The sequence below is a fragment of the Hypanus sabinus genome, chromosome 19 (genome assembly GCF_030144855.1).
Source record: "Hypanus sabinus isolate sHypSab1 chromosome 19, sHypSab1.hap1, whole genome shotgun sequence".
NCBI classification, from domain to species: Eukaryota; Metazoa; Chordata; class Chondrichthyes; order Myliobatiformes; family Dasyatidae; genus Hypanus; species Hypanus sabinus.
This window is the reverse complement of record NC_082724.1, coordinates 699,083-714,269: the sequence shown is the minus strand read 5'-3', so window position 1 is coordinate 714,269 and position 15,187 is coordinate 699,083. Positions and strand designations below refer to the sequence as shown.

The 15,187-nt window shown below is 45.6% G+C and overlaps 1 protein-coding gene across 8 annotated transcripts in view; it reads right to left on the bottom strand.

Annotated features, from left to right (window-relative positions):
• Positions 1-446: 446 nt before the first annotated feature.
• Positions 447-15,187, bottom strand: part of LOC132377651 (protein kinase C delta type-like) — a 135,364-nt gene continuing 120,623 nt past the window's right edge. For all 8 annotated transcript variants that reach the window (XM_059943854.1, XM_059943847.1, XM_059943850.1 and 5 more), the window contains 7 exons: positions 11,870-12,043; positions 11,353-11,444; positions 10,744-10,806; positions 10,516-10,654; positions 9,844-10,032; positions 9,513-9,641; positions 447-1,006 (listed from right to left, as the gene is read on the bottom strand). In XM_059943854.1, the coding sequence (XP_059799837.1) occupies positions 851-1,006; positions 9,513-9,641; positions 9,844-10,032; positions 10,516-10,654; positions 10,744-10,806; positions 11,353-11,444; positions 11,870-12,043 (942 nt within the window). In that variant the 3' untranslated portion in view covers positions 447-850. The remainder of the gene's footprint in view (positions 1,007-9,512; positions 9,642-9,843; positions 10,033-10,515; positions 10,655-10,743; positions 10,807-11,352; positions 11,445-11,869; positions 12,044-15,187) is intronic.

Genomic DNA, 15,187 nt, shown 5'->3' with positions numbered 1-15,187 from the left:
GTGGAATCTGGGATCAGCCATGATGGAATGGTAGCACAGACTTGATGGGCTGAATGGCATAATTCTGATTCTATGTCTTATGGGCCCCCACCATCGACTGAGGGGTGCATGGACCCCAGATTTGCAACCCCTTAGAGTCTAAGCCCTGCCCTCCATGTACCTGTTCCAGAGCTTCTTAAATGATACTATTGTACCTGGCTCTGGCAGCTTGTTCCATACACTCACCATCCTCCATGTGGAAATGCCCTGCCCTCCATGTACCTGTTCCAGAGCTTCTTAAATGATACTATTGTACCTGGCTCTGGCAGCTTGTTCCATACACTCACCATCCTCCATGTGGAAATGTTGCACCTCCAGTCCCTTTTGAATCTTTCCCCTCCCATAAATACTACATACAAATAAAAAAAACTGCAGACACTAAAATTAAAAGATCCACACAGAGTTAATGAAAGGAAACTAGTCTTTAATCAGGAAATTTAAATAATGTACACTTTAATTGCAGACATTGGTATAAAGGCAAGATGATAACAGTTTAAAAGTGTCAAAACTTCAGCGGAGCACAGAGTTCTCATTCATTGTTTAACCAGGGTTTAGCATCAAGCCCCATTTTACAGTGTCACCAGTTATGTAACAGCCTGCTGAGCATATACAGATTAAAGGCATGCACACACAAGACCAATCACCATCACACCAGGAAGCCAGCAGAAATTAGCAATTAAAGATGAATTATTATTAGGAGTCTGGATAGTGAAGTAAACTATTCCCAAGTCTCAATCCTTGGGTCAGTTCGTTTGCTGAGACACGGGAGTTAACTGGAGGGCAAGGGCTGGTGCAAGACGCTGTCCTTGGACTATTTCATCAAACGCTCCATGCTCTGGTTGGTGTAGGAAAAGCCGTGGAACGCTGTCTGATCCATGGAATCAATTAGATTCTTGTCTCCCTGAGAAAGTCGGGGCTTCTCACTGAGAAACTCGCGGTCAAAGTTGCTATAATCACCAGCAGACTTCTGAAAGTATGAGAGATAAGACGTATGTGAATGGGGTGGCACAGCTGTGGGCAGTTTGTGTCGTGTATGGTGACTAATAGGGAACGAGAGGTCAAAGATTATCCATGCAACCTTTCTCTGTGCAATTTTTATGACTGATGCTGTTACATCCCAAAAATTCATCAGGCATTGCTCTGCAAGTATGAAGGATTGGTGCCCACAGTATGGAACCAGGCCTTTCAGCCCATCTGGCCCATGCCTACCAGGATTCCCTTTCAAGCTAGTCTCATCTGCCAGTGTTTGGCCCTTTCCAATCCATGTTCCTGTCCAAATGTCTTTTGAAAGGCCTTAACCACTTTCACTTGCAGCTCGTTCCAGGTACACACCACCCTCTGTACAAAACATTTGCCTCTCAAGTTTATTAAATCTCCCCACCCCCACCTTAAATCCATGTAATCTAGTTCTGGATTTCCCAGTCCTGTGAAAAAAGACTGACTGCATTCACCAGTATGTCCCTCATGATTTTATACACTTCCATATGATTACCCCTCTGTCTCCTACACTCCAATGAATAAATTCCCAACCTGTCTAACCCTATAATTCAGCCCCTAAAGTCCTGGTGGCATCCTTATAAACATTGTCCTCTTTCCAGTTGAGTAACAGAGCTAGAGAGCACCACAGCCCAGAAACAATCGCTTTGGCCTATCTGTTTGCAGCCTGATTTTCTGCCTAGTTCAATCTACCTGTGCTTAGACCATAGCTCTCCACATCTCTCCCATCCATGTAACACCCAAATTTCTCTTAAGACCATAAGATGGAGAAGCAGAATTAGACCATTTGGCCCAAAGTTTGCTCTACCATTCCATCATAGCTGATATATTATCCCTCTCAACCTCATTCTCCTGACTTCTCCATGTAACCTTTGACATCCTGACTAATCAAGAACCTATCAGCCCCTGCTTTACCCAAAGACCTGGCCTCCACAGCTGACTATGGTAATGGATTCCACAGATTCACCATCCCCTGGCAAAAAAAAAAAATCCTCATCTCTGTTTTAAATGGACGTCCCTCTATTCTGAGTCTGTGCACTCAGGTTCTAGACTCCCCCACAGCAGGAAATTTCCTCTCCCATATCTATTCTATCTTGGCTTCTCAATATCCAAAAGGTTTCAATGAGATCCACCACTCATTCTTTTAAACTCCACTCATTCTTTTAAACTCCACCAAGTACATAGCCATCAAATATTCCTCAAATGTTAAACTTTTCATCACTGGAATCATTCTTACAAACCTCCTCACAGTACTTCAAATGCGGTCCGACCAATGCCTTATAAAGCCTCAGCAACACATCCTCAATTTTATATTAGACAATAGACAATAGGTGCAGAAGTAGACCATTCGGCCCCTCGAGTCTGCACCGCCATTCTGAGATCATGGCTGATCATTCACTATCAATACCCAGTCCCTGCCTTGTCTCCATATCCCTTGATTCCCCTATCCATCAGATATCTATCTAGCTCCTTCTTGAAAGCATCCAGAGAATTGGCCTCCACTGTCTTCCGAGGCAGTGCATTCCACACCTCCACAACTCTCTGGGAGAAGAAGCTCTTCCTCAACTCTGTTTTAAATAACTGACCTCTTATTCTCAATCCATGCCCTCTGGTACTGGACTCTCCCAACATCTGGAACATATTTCCTGCCTCAATCCTATCAAATCCTTTAATTATCTTAAACGTTTCAATCAGATCCCCTCTCAATCTCCTCAATTCCAGTGTGTATTCTAGTCCTCTTGAAATAAATGCTAACATTGCATTTGCCTTCCTCACCAGTGACTTTGGGAATCTTCCGCACGGACTCCCAGGTCCCTTTGCACCTCTGACTTTTGAGTTTTCTCCCTTTTTAGAAAATAGTATATACCTTTCTTCCTTCTTAAAAAAAACCCCCACACTTCCATGGAATATATTCCATCTGCCACTTCTTTGCCCAACCCAAGTCCTTCTTCCAACATTACCTGACCCTCCATCTATCTTCATATCATCTGCAAACTTTGCAACAAAGCAATCAATTCGTCATCCAAATCATTGAATTGAAAATTAGGGCAGTTTGATGCGAGTAGTCAGTTTAAGTGGTATGGCATGGACCAGATGGGCTGAAAGGCCTGTTTCTGTGCTATACTTATCTATGACTCTAAGAGAAGGTGTCCCAACACAGACCCCTGTGGACTCCACTAGTCACCAGAAGCGAATCAGTAAAAGCCCCCTGTATTTTCACTGCAGCAGGCCAGGCAACATCTATAGGGAGAAGCGCTGTCGATGTTTCGGGCTGAGACCCTTCGTCAGGACTAACTGAAAGGAAAGATAGTAAAAGATTTGAAAGTAGGAGGGGGAGGGGAAAATGCAAAATGATAAGAGAAGACCGAAGGGGGTAGGGGGAAGCTGAGAGTCAGAAAGGTGATTGGCAAAAGGGATACAGAACTGGAGAAGGGAAAGGATTATGGGACGGGAGGCCTAGGGAGAAAGAAAGGGAGAGGGGAGCACCAGAGGGAGATTGAGAACAGGCAGAGTGATGGGCAGAGAGAGAAAGAAAAAAAAAGAGAGGGGGAGAAAAAAACTAAATATATCAGGGATGGGGTAAGAAGGGGAGGAGGGGCATTAACGGAAGTTAGAGAAGTCAATGTTCATGCCATCAGGTTGGAGGCTACCCAGCCGGTATACAAGGTGTTGTTCCTCTAACCTGAGTGTGGCTTCATCTTGACAGTAGAGGAGGCCATGGACAGACATATCAGAATGGGCCATTCTGATCCATATTCCATTCTGTTATGTCTATCCATGGCATCCTCTACTGTCAAGATGAAGCCACACTCAGGTTAGAGGAACAACACCTTGTATACCGGCTGGGTAGCCTCCAACCTGATGGCATGAACATTGACTTCTCTAACTTCCATTAATGCCCCTCCTCCCCTTCTTACCCCATCCCTGATATATTTAGTTTTTATCCCCTCCTTTTTTTTCTTTCTCTCTCTGCCCATCATTCTGCCTGTTCTCCATCTCCCTCTGGTGCTCCCCTCTCCCTTTCTTTCTCCCTAGGCCTCCCGTCCCATAATCCTTTCCCTTCTCCAGCTCTGTATCCCTTTTGCCAATCACCTTTCCGGCTCTCAGCTTCACCCCACCCCCTCTGGTCTTCTATCATTTTGCATTTTCCCCTCCCCCTCCTATTTACAAATCTCTTACTATCTTTCCTTTCAGTTAGTCCTGACGAAAGGTCTCAGCCCGAAACGTCGACAGCACTTCTCCCTATAGATGCTGCCTGGACTGCTGTGTTCCACCAGCATTTTGTGTGTGTTGCTTGAATTTCCAGCATCTGCTGATTTCCTCATGTTTGCCTTTTTCACTCTTTGCTTTCTGCCAGTCAACTAATTTTCTATCCATACTAGTATCTTTCCTGTAGTACCATAGGATTTTATTAAAGCAACTTCATGTGCAGCAGCTTGTCAAAGGCCACTGGCTCTCCTTTGTCTATTCTGCCTGTTATTTCTTCAAAGAATTTCAGAAGAATTTCCCTTTAAGGAAATCCTGCTGACTTTGGCTTATTTTATGATGTACCTCCAAGTACCGTGAAACTTCATCCTTAATAACAAATTCCAACACCTTTCCAACCACTGAAATGCAGAGGGATGAGGTCCCTCCTACCCTGCATTTTGTTAGCAAATACACAGTCGCTGGAGAACAAAGTTGGGAACGTGAGGGCAAGATTGCTGTATTGAAGGTAAATGAGAAGTTGCTTTACCGAAATGTGGTAAACCAGAAACCCTGGATCAACAGTTCTGTGCGAGACAGAGCTTACACTGCCGGTAACCAACAAGAGCTCAAGAAATGCAGCTACAATCTGCGCAAAGTCATCAAGGAAGTGAAATGACAATACAGAGACATGATGCAGACTCCACTTTCCACCAACAACACACGCAGCTTATGACAAGGTAGGTACACCATCACTGACTTCAAAGCTAAACACAGTGGAGTTTCCAAAATGGATGCCTCTCTCATTCAATGTCATATAACCATATAATAACTACAGCACGGAAAAAGGCCATCTCGGCTCTTCTAATCCATGCCGAACGCTTATTCTCACCTAGTCCCACAGACCCGCACTCAGCCCATAACCCTCCATTCCTTTCCTGTCCATACACCTATCCAATTTTACCTTAAATGACAATATTGAACCTGCCTCTACCACTTCTACAGGAAGCTCGTTCCACACAGCTACCACTCTCAGTAAAGAAGTTCCCCCTCATGTTACCCCTAAACTTTTTCCCCTTAACTCTCAAGTCCTCTTGTTTGAATCTCCCCTACTCTAAATGAAAAAAGCCTATCAACGTTAACTCTATCTATCCCCCTCATAATTTTAAATACTTTTATCAAGTCCCCCCTCAACCTTCTACGCTCCAAAGAATAAAGACCTAACTTGTTCAAACCTTTCTCTGTAACTTAGGTGCTGAAACCCAGGTAGCATTCTAGTAAATCTCCTCTGTACTCTCTCTATTTTGTTGACATCTTTCCTATAAATCAGTGACCAGAACTGTACACAATACTCCAAATTTGGCCTCACCAATGCCTTGTACAATTTTAACATTACATCCCAACTCCTCTACTCAATGCTCTGATTTATAAAGGCCAGCATACCAAAAGCTTTCTTCACCACCCTATCCACATGAGATTCCACCTTCAGGGAACTATGCACCATTATTCCTAGATCACTCTGTTCTACAGCATTCCTCAATGCCCTACCATTTACCATGTATGTCCTATTTTGATTAGTCCTACCAAAATGTAGCATCTCACACTTATCAGTTTTAAACTCCATCTGCCATCTTTCAGCCCACTCTTCTAACTGGCCTAAATCTCTCTGCAAGCTTTGAAAATCTACTTCATTATCTACAACGCCACCTACCTTAGTATCATCTGTATACTTACTAATTCAATTTACCACCTCATCACCCAGATCATTAATGTATATGACAAACAACATTGGACCCAGTACCGATCCCTGAGGCACACCACTAGTCACCAGCTTCCAACCTGACAAACAGTTATCCACCACTACTCTCTGGCATCTCCCATCCAGCCACTGTTGAATCCATTTTACTACTTCAATATTAACACCTAAAGATTGAACCTTCTTAACTAAACTTCCGTGCGGAACCTTGTCAAAGGCCTTACTGAAGTCCATATAGACAACATCCACTGCTTTACCCTCATCAACTTTCTTAATAACCTCTTCTAAAAATTCAAAAAGATTTGTCAAACATGACCTTCCACACACAAATCCATGTTGACTGTTCCTAATCAGACCCTGTCTATCCAGATAATTATACATACCATCTCTAAGAATACTTTCCATTAATTTACCCACCACTGATGTCAAACTTACAGGCCTATAATTGCCAGGTTTAGGTCGCCAATACTGAACCCCTGAGGAGATCCGCAGATGATGCGACCGGCAGCTTGTCATTTCTGAGGCTGAGGCACACAGGTGTTTCCAACAAATGGGCAGTCGCAAGGCTGCAGGACCGGACGGTATCCCAGGGTGAGTACTCAGACTGTGTGCAGCACAACTGGCAGGTAGAAACAAAGAGACATAGAAAATAGGTGCAGGAGTAGGCCATTCGGCCCTTCGAGCCTGCACCACCATTCAGTATGATCATGGCTGATCATCCAACTCAGAACCCTGTACCTGCTTTCTCTCCATACCCCCTGATCCCTTTAGCCACAAGGGCCATATCTAACTTCCTCTTAAATATAGCCAATGAACCAGGCTCAACTGTTTTCTGTGGCAGAGAAATCCACAGATTCACCACTCTCTGTGTGAAGAAGTTTTTCCTCATCTTGGTCCTAAAAGGCTTCCCCTTTATCCTTAAACTGTGACCCCGCGTTCTGGACTTCCCCAACATTGGAAACAATCTTCCTGCATCTAGCCTGTCCAATCCCTTTAGAATTTTATACATTTCAATAAGATCCCCCCCTCAATCTTCTAAATTCCAGTGAGTATAAGCCTAGTCGATCCAGTCTTTCTTCTTATGAAAGTCCTGCCATCCCAGGAATCAATCTGGTGAACCTTCTTTGTACTCCTATGGCAAGAATGTCTTTCCTCAGATTAGGGGACCAAAACTGCACACAATACTCTAGGTGCGGTCTCACCAAGGCCTTGTACAACTGCAGAAGAACCTCCCTGCTCCTGTACTCAAATCCTTTTGCTATGAATGCCAATATACCATTTGCCTTTTTCACCGCCTGCTGTACCTGCATGCCCACCTTCAATGACTGGTGTATAATGACATCCAGGTCTCGTTGCACCTCCCCTTTTCCTAATCAGCCACCATTCAGATAATAATCTGTTTTCCTGTTCTTGCAACCAAAGTGGATAACCTCACATTTATCCACAATAAATTGCATCTGCCATGAATTTGCCCACTCACCTAACCTATCCAAGTCATTCTGCATCCTCTTAGCATCCTCCTCACAGCTAACACCGCCACCCAGCTTTGTGTCATCCGCAAACTTGGAGATGCTGCATTTAATTCCCTTGTCTAAATCATTAATATATATTGTAAACAACTGGGGTCCCAGCACTGAGCCTTGCAATACCCCACTAGTCACTGCCTGCCATTCTGAAAAGGTCCCGTTTACTCCCACTCTTTGCTTCCTGTCTGCCAACCAATTCTCTATCCACATCAATACCATACCCCCAATACCGTGTGCTTTAAGTTTGCACAATAACCTCCTGTGTGGGACCTTGTCAAAAGCCTTTTGAAAATCTAAATATACCACATTCACTGGCTCTCCCCTATCCACTCTACTAGTTACATCTTCAAAAAAATTCTATAAGATTTGCCAGACATGATTTTCCTTTCACAAATCCATGCTGACTTTGTCCGATGATTTCACCTCTTTCCAAATGTGCTGCTATCACATCTTTGATAACCGACTCTAGCATTTTTCCCACTACCGACATCAGACTCACCGGTCTATAATTCCCCGGTTTTTCTCTCTCTCCTTTTTTAGGTGATGAGGTGATGTCACACTCACCTCAATAATAAGTAATGCTTTGAGATGCTGGTTCAGGACTACATCTGCAGCATGCTACCACAAATACTGGAACCCCTACAATTCAACTACTGACACAACTGATCGACAGATGACGCAATAGCTACAGCTCTACAGATCATCCAAACACATCTGGAGAAGAGGTATGTTTATGTGAGAATGCTGTTCTTGGACTACAGTTCAATATTCAACACCATAATTCCCTCCAGGCGCGACAAGAAGCTCAGAGACCTCGGCCTTCACCCTGCCTTGTGTAGCTGGATCCTGGACTTCCTGTCAGATCGCTGGCAGGTGGCAAGAGTGGGCTCCCTCACCTCTGCTCCACTGTCCCTGTGTCCTGAGCCCCCTCCTTTACTCTCTGTATGCCCATGACTGTGTCGTCACCCACAGCTCTAATCTGCTAAATTTGCTGACGACACTACATGGGGATTGGCCTTATCTCAAATAATAATGAGGCAGCCTACAGAGAGGAAGTCATCACCCTGACAGTGGTGTCAAGAAAACAACCTCTTCCTCAATGTCGCAAAAACAAAGGAGCTGGTTGTGGACTACAGGAAGAATGGAGACAGGCTAACCCCTATTGACATCAATAGTTGACAGGGTGAACAGCTTTAAGTTCCTTGGCATACACATCATCGAGGATCTCACGTGGTCTGTACATACCGGCTGTGTGGTGAAAAATGCACAACAGCACCTTTTTCACTTCACACAGCTGAAGAAGTTTGGTATGGGCCCCCAAATCCTAAGAACTTTCTACAGGGGCACAATTGAGAGCATCCTGACTGGTTGCATCACTGCCTGGTATGGGAACTGTACTTACCTCAGTCACAGTATGGTGAACCTCGTGATTCAGAACATTTACAAAGACAGGTGTGTAAAAAGACCTGAAGGATCACTGGGGACCTGAGTCACCCCAACCACAAACTGTTCCAGCTGCTACCATCCGGGAAATGGTACCGCTGCATAAAAGCCAGGACCAAAAGGCTCTGGGACAGTTTCTTCCACCAGGCCATCAGACTACTTAATTCATGTTGACACAATTGTCTTTCGATGTTATATTGACTGTCCTGTTGTACATACTATTTATTACAAATGACTATAAATTGCACATTCAGACAATGATGTAAAGATTTTTACTCCGAAGGATTATTTTTATATGAAGGATGTAAGAAATAAAGTCATTTCAATTCAATACAGGTGGTCACCATGGGGTGATCATGGTCACTGAGTGTCACCAATCACTCTATTCACCACCCCCAAGGCTTCTGGCAAGAGGAAAGAGAAACTCCACATGGTGGTCCAGATCTGGTCACACTGACCCCTGGAAAGCTGTAGCAACATTTCCCTATGCTTTGTAATAAGAGACGGACCAGGAGGAGTGAGAGTGGAAGGGGGAGAAGGAAGTAAGCGATATCTAACAAACGCACCACTTTGGGTTTGAAAGGAGGCTCCAATTCCCTTTTCTCCAATGCTGTCCAGTTCACTGTCTTGAAGAAATTGTGCTGTTTGATATTTCCAGAAACGCCAAGCCTCTTCACTGGGTCTCGTTCAAAGAGCTGGAATTGTACAGGTATGCATTAACAACAGGTTGTCTGGCACGGCGTAAGTGGTGGGGCAACGTCTGGCGCGGACCGAGGGGGTGGGCATATCCTGGCGCGGACCCAGAGTTCAGTGATCACAACCCTGGGGAAATGTGAGGCTGTGCTGACCGAGATAGGTGGAATGAGTTGAATGAAGTTCACCTGAAGTGAATCGTACCCGTTCAAGGATGTCCTTAGACTCCTTGGTGATCCAGCGTGGATAGTGCGGAGTGTCAACCCTGATGGACTCAAACAGCTCATCCTCATCATCGCCGTGGAAAGGAGACTGTCCGATCAGCATCTCATACAGCAGCACACCAAAGGACCACCAGTCTACCGAGAACCCATATCGCTGGCCAAGCAGGATCTGTGGGGGAGTGACAGTGTCAGAGGTGGAGGCAGGAACCAAGTGGGGTAGAAGACCACCCAGTGTGCTGAGAACCCATACTGCTGACCAGATGGATCTGTGGGGAAGAGACAGCATCAGGGGTGGAGGGGGGATATGAGCCAAGGGTGATCGAGTGGGGAGGACTGAAGGGTGGGAGGGGCAAGATGGAGGGGAGAGAAGATCACATCAGTCCTCCGAGAAGCTGTACTGCTAACCCAGGCCGACCTGTGGGGAAGAGACACTGAGAGGAGAGGAGGGAAGGGCCAAATGGGGGACAGAGAGCAATTGATCATGGGGGAAGGTGGAAAAGGGGATAGTGGGGATGGGGGAAAGAGAATGGGTCAGGCAGTAGGCAGCAGGAGGTGAGAAGGGCAAGAGGGGGGGGAGGGCCAGGTTATTGGGGTTCAGAGAATCCGGATCCCAGTTTCTGGGGGAGGGGAGCAGGTGGGGAGAAGCACTGACCTCAGGAGCGATGTAGTCTGGGGTACCACAGAATGTAGTGGCTCGATTATCCCCAAACACATTCTCCTTACACATGCCAAAGTCAGCAATTTTAACGTGTCCAGCTTTGTCCAGCATCACATTGTCCAGCTTCAGGTCCCTGCAATACACAAACAGCAAAACAGTGCTGAATGGCTGCCCTTAGCCTCAGAACCCTGAAGGAGGGTCTCTCTCGGTACCAACACTCACCTGTAAATGATGCCCTTCGAGTGCAGAAATTGCAGCCCACAGACAATCTCTGCCCCGTAGAACCTGCAACAGAAACACAACATGGAGGGCAGGAGTCAAATACAGTCAGAAAGGGAGATGAAGGTGCACAACTTAGACCATAAGACACAGGAGTAAAATTAAGCCATTCGGCCCACTGCATCTGCTCCCACCATTCCATCATGGCTGATTTATTATCCCCAGCTCTCAACCCCATTCACCTGCCTTCTTCCCATAACCTTGAACCAATAATCAAGAACCAATCAACCTCCACTTTAAATATAATGACATGGCTTCCACAGCCATCTGAGGCAATGAATTCCAGAGATTCAGCACCCTTTGGCTAAAGAAATTCCTCCTCATCTCTGTTCTAAAGGGACGCCCCTGCATTCTGAGGCTATGCCCTCTGATCTGAGACTCCCCTACAATAGGAAACATCCTCTCCACATCCAATCTATCTAGGCCTTTCCACATTCAACAAGTGTCAATGAGAACTCAACCCCCACCTTATTCTTCTAAATTCCAGCGATTACAGACCCAGACTTTTTGGGGAAGTGCAGTGCTGTGGGAGGGTTCCCTGGATTTACTCACATGGCCCGGTACAGGTCGAAACGTCCTTTCTCCTGGATGTGGAACATGAGGTCCCCTCCGTTCAGGTACTCCATCACAAAGAACAAGTGTTCCTGTTACCAATCACAAACACAGTCACCTGCTGTGGGTGGGGTAAAAGGAGCCCTCCCTCAGTGAAGCACAGACATGCCCATCACTTACAAATCTCCCCTCGAATCAGCACACAAACCTCTACACACCAACATTTAGAACCCCATCGCAGTACTCCAGCACCCAGTAAATCCCCCCACCCTCTACTAATCTTTGTTTCCCCCTCTCCATCTCTCCTGCTGTCCTCACCTCTCCACCCCTCCGCTTTCCCCCTTCACTCACTCACTCCCCCCCCCTGCCTCTCCCTCTCCATATCCTCACCACCCCTCTCCCCCAGCCCACCCAGTAACTCCCGGCACTGAGACCCACACGAGATGCCACAAGAGTAAGACAGCTGACAGCTTGCAATACTGTGCCCTTCCCAAGACTGCTGTCAGCAGTTGGCTACCTTGGTTTGGAAGGTGGAGTACAGGTGTGTAAGGAATGGATTATCCCAAGCGAGAGCCAGCACGCGTTTCTCAACCATCGTACATTCCACGTCATCGTCCATTAGAACCACGTCCTTCTTCAGTGCTTTCAGAGCAAAGAACTCACCTGTGCCCTTCATCTCTGCCAGGAGCACCTAGCATTAAACAGAACAGTGACTAACTTGTCTCCTTTCAAAAGTTATCCAGACCACCTCACTCCTCAACCTCCCCACCACACTCACAACATATACACCACCCGGTAACGTTACCACACTACCTAGAAGACAAGTTAGATACTGGGAACAGAAATCACCGAACACGCTAACCACAGGGAAGACCCGTCACTGAACACGCTAACCACGGGGGAGACCCGTCACCGAACACGCTAACCACAGGGGAGACCGATCACTGAAAATGCCAAAATCCTGGAACACATTGGAGTATAATGTATGTGGCATGCATGAGTATTTTGCAGGTGCCATCAAAGAGTGACACACTGAACAATGGTCCATAGAGCAGTTGTACAGTGAACAGCGGCCGAGTAAACAGTGAAGGAGGTTGAACTGGATCAAATGGGAATGTGAGCAAAAAGAAATTAACTGTAAAGTGCAAAGAGATGATTTTGGGGAGTTAAAGCAGGGCATCATAGAGCCCTATAGGGCAGGACAATACACAGTGAATAGCAGGGCCCTGTGAATGTTTTAGAAAAAAGTACAGGTACATGGAAAGTGGTAACGCAGGTGGTGAGGATGGCATGTATATGTGAGTTAGCATAGGAGTTAGGATATCGTGTTAGAGCTGGGCACAGGCCACAAGGAGTATTGTGTGCAGTTCCGATTACTGTAGGAAGGTGTGAATAAGCTAGTCAGGGTTCAGAAGATACTCACAGGAATGTTTCTTGAACTAGAGGGCATGAGTTACGAGGACAGGCAGGATAGTCTGGGATTGTTTCAGTCATAGGCTCACATAGCACCGAAGCATTGAACGTAGACCAGACAGGTCCAGTGGGTAGAGCAGAGACAGGAGGGCAAGCTCAGAAAACTAGGAGGATTAATGACATTGACTTCAATGCAAGGAACCCTTGTGGGTACTGATTGTGCAGATCAGTGTGTAGGATAATGACTGGGTTGAGAGGAGGGAGGGTTGAAAACAGTCTTCTGTGACAGAGAAGCTACAGATGAGACAGAAAGGTAGAATGTGGGAGCGGCTGGCAGAGGCGGGACAGATTCAGACAGATTTGGAGAATGGGCAAAGAAGTGGCAGATGGAATACAGTGTTGTGATGTGTATGCTCATGCACTTTGTTAGAAGGAAGAAAAGGATAGACTATTTTCTGAACATGGAGACATTCAAAAATCTGAGATACAAAGTGACTTGGGAGTCCTCGTGCAGGATTCCCTGAAGGTTAACTTGCAGGTTGAGTCGGTGGTGAGGAAGGCAAATACAATATTAGCATTTATTTCAACAGGACTAGAATATAAAACCAAGGATGTAAAGTTGAGGCTTTATAAGGCACTGATGAGGCCTCACTTGTGTACGGTTTTGGGCCACTTATTTATGAAAGGATGTGATGACACTGGAGAAGATTTAGAGCAGGTTCACGAAAATGATTCCAGGGATGAAATGCTTATCATATGAGGAACACTTGTTAGCTCTGGGCCTGTATTTGCAGGAATTTAGTAAAATGAGGGGGTATCTGATTGAAACCTATCGAATGTTGAAAGGTGCAGATAGAGAAAATGTGGAGAGGATGTTTCCTATAGTGTGGGAATCTAGGCCCAGAGGGCACAGCCTCAGAATAGAGGGAAATCCATTTAAAACAGAAATTAGGAGGAATTTCTTTAGCTAGAGCATGGTAAACTTGTAGAATTTGTTGCCACAGGCAGTTCTGGAGGCCAAGTCATTGGGAGTATTTCAGGCAGAGGTCAATAGATTCTTGATTGGTCAGGATGTAAAAGGTTATAGGGAGAAAACAGGAGAATGAGGTTGAGAGCAAAATGATCAGCCATGATCAGATGGTGGAGCAGACTTGATGGGGCCAATGGCCAGTTCTGCTCTTATATCATATGGTCTTATGGTCTAAGTGCAGGTCAGAGACCAGGGCTCCTGCAGTGAGTAACTCACCTCCCAACTCCCCAAAGACCATCCATCATTTACAAGGCTCAAGTCAGGATCGTGATGAAACACTCTCCAACACTGGCCTGATTGGTGCAACGCCGTATAGAGCACAGCAGTCCATGTGACAGGCACCCCGTCCACTCTCACTCCAGTGTGCACCACTGTCAGATTGCACTGCAGTAACTCACCGAGACCCCTCAGACTGCACCTTCCAAACACACCACCTTTACCAGTTGTACCATCCGCAGCCCAGCACATCTGTAGTTGTGAACTTCCCATGATTCAGGACATTTACAAGGACAGGTGTGTAAAAAGGGCCCAAAGGATCATTGGGGACCTGAGTCATCCCAACCACAATCTGTTCCATCTGCTGCCATCCAAGAAACAGTACCACAGCATAAAAGCCAAGACCAACAGTCTCCGAGACAGCTTCTTCCATCAGGGCATCAGACTGATGAAATCACACTGTACTCCAAAGTACTACATTGGAGTGTACTCCAACCTACACATTTAAAAAATGTAAAGATTTTTTACTCCTCATGTATGTGAAGGATGTAAGAAATAAAGTCAATTCAATACTGCAGTAACTCACCGAGACTCCTCGGACAGCACCTTCCAAACCCCCCACCTCCACCAATTGTACAATATGCAGGACAAACTGTACTGACTAATGATGAAGGAAGTCAAGGTCAGCATGGTTTCTGTGAAGGGCAATTTTGCCTGACAAACCTCTTAGAGTTCTTCTAGCAAGAAACAAGCAGGGTGGACAAAGGAGAGGCAGTGGATGTCATTTATTTAGATTTTCAAAAAACATTTGATAAGGTGCCACACATGAGGCTGCTTACAAGATAAAATCGTACGGCATTACAGGAAAGATACTGGAAAGGAAAGCAGAATGGCTGACAAGTAGCAGGCAGCAAGTAGGAATAAAGTAAGCGTTTTCTGGTTGGCTGCCAGTGACTAATGGTGTTCCTCAGGACCGCTACTTTTCACATTGTTTGTCAATGATTTATCAGAATCAGATTTATTATCACCAGCATGTGTTGTGAAATGTGTTAACTTAGCAGCAGCAGCAGCTCAATACATGATAATAGAGAAAGAAAAAAATAAACAAGTAGATCAATTATAGTATACTTATAACCATACAACAATCACAGCATGGAAACAGGCCATCTCGGCCCT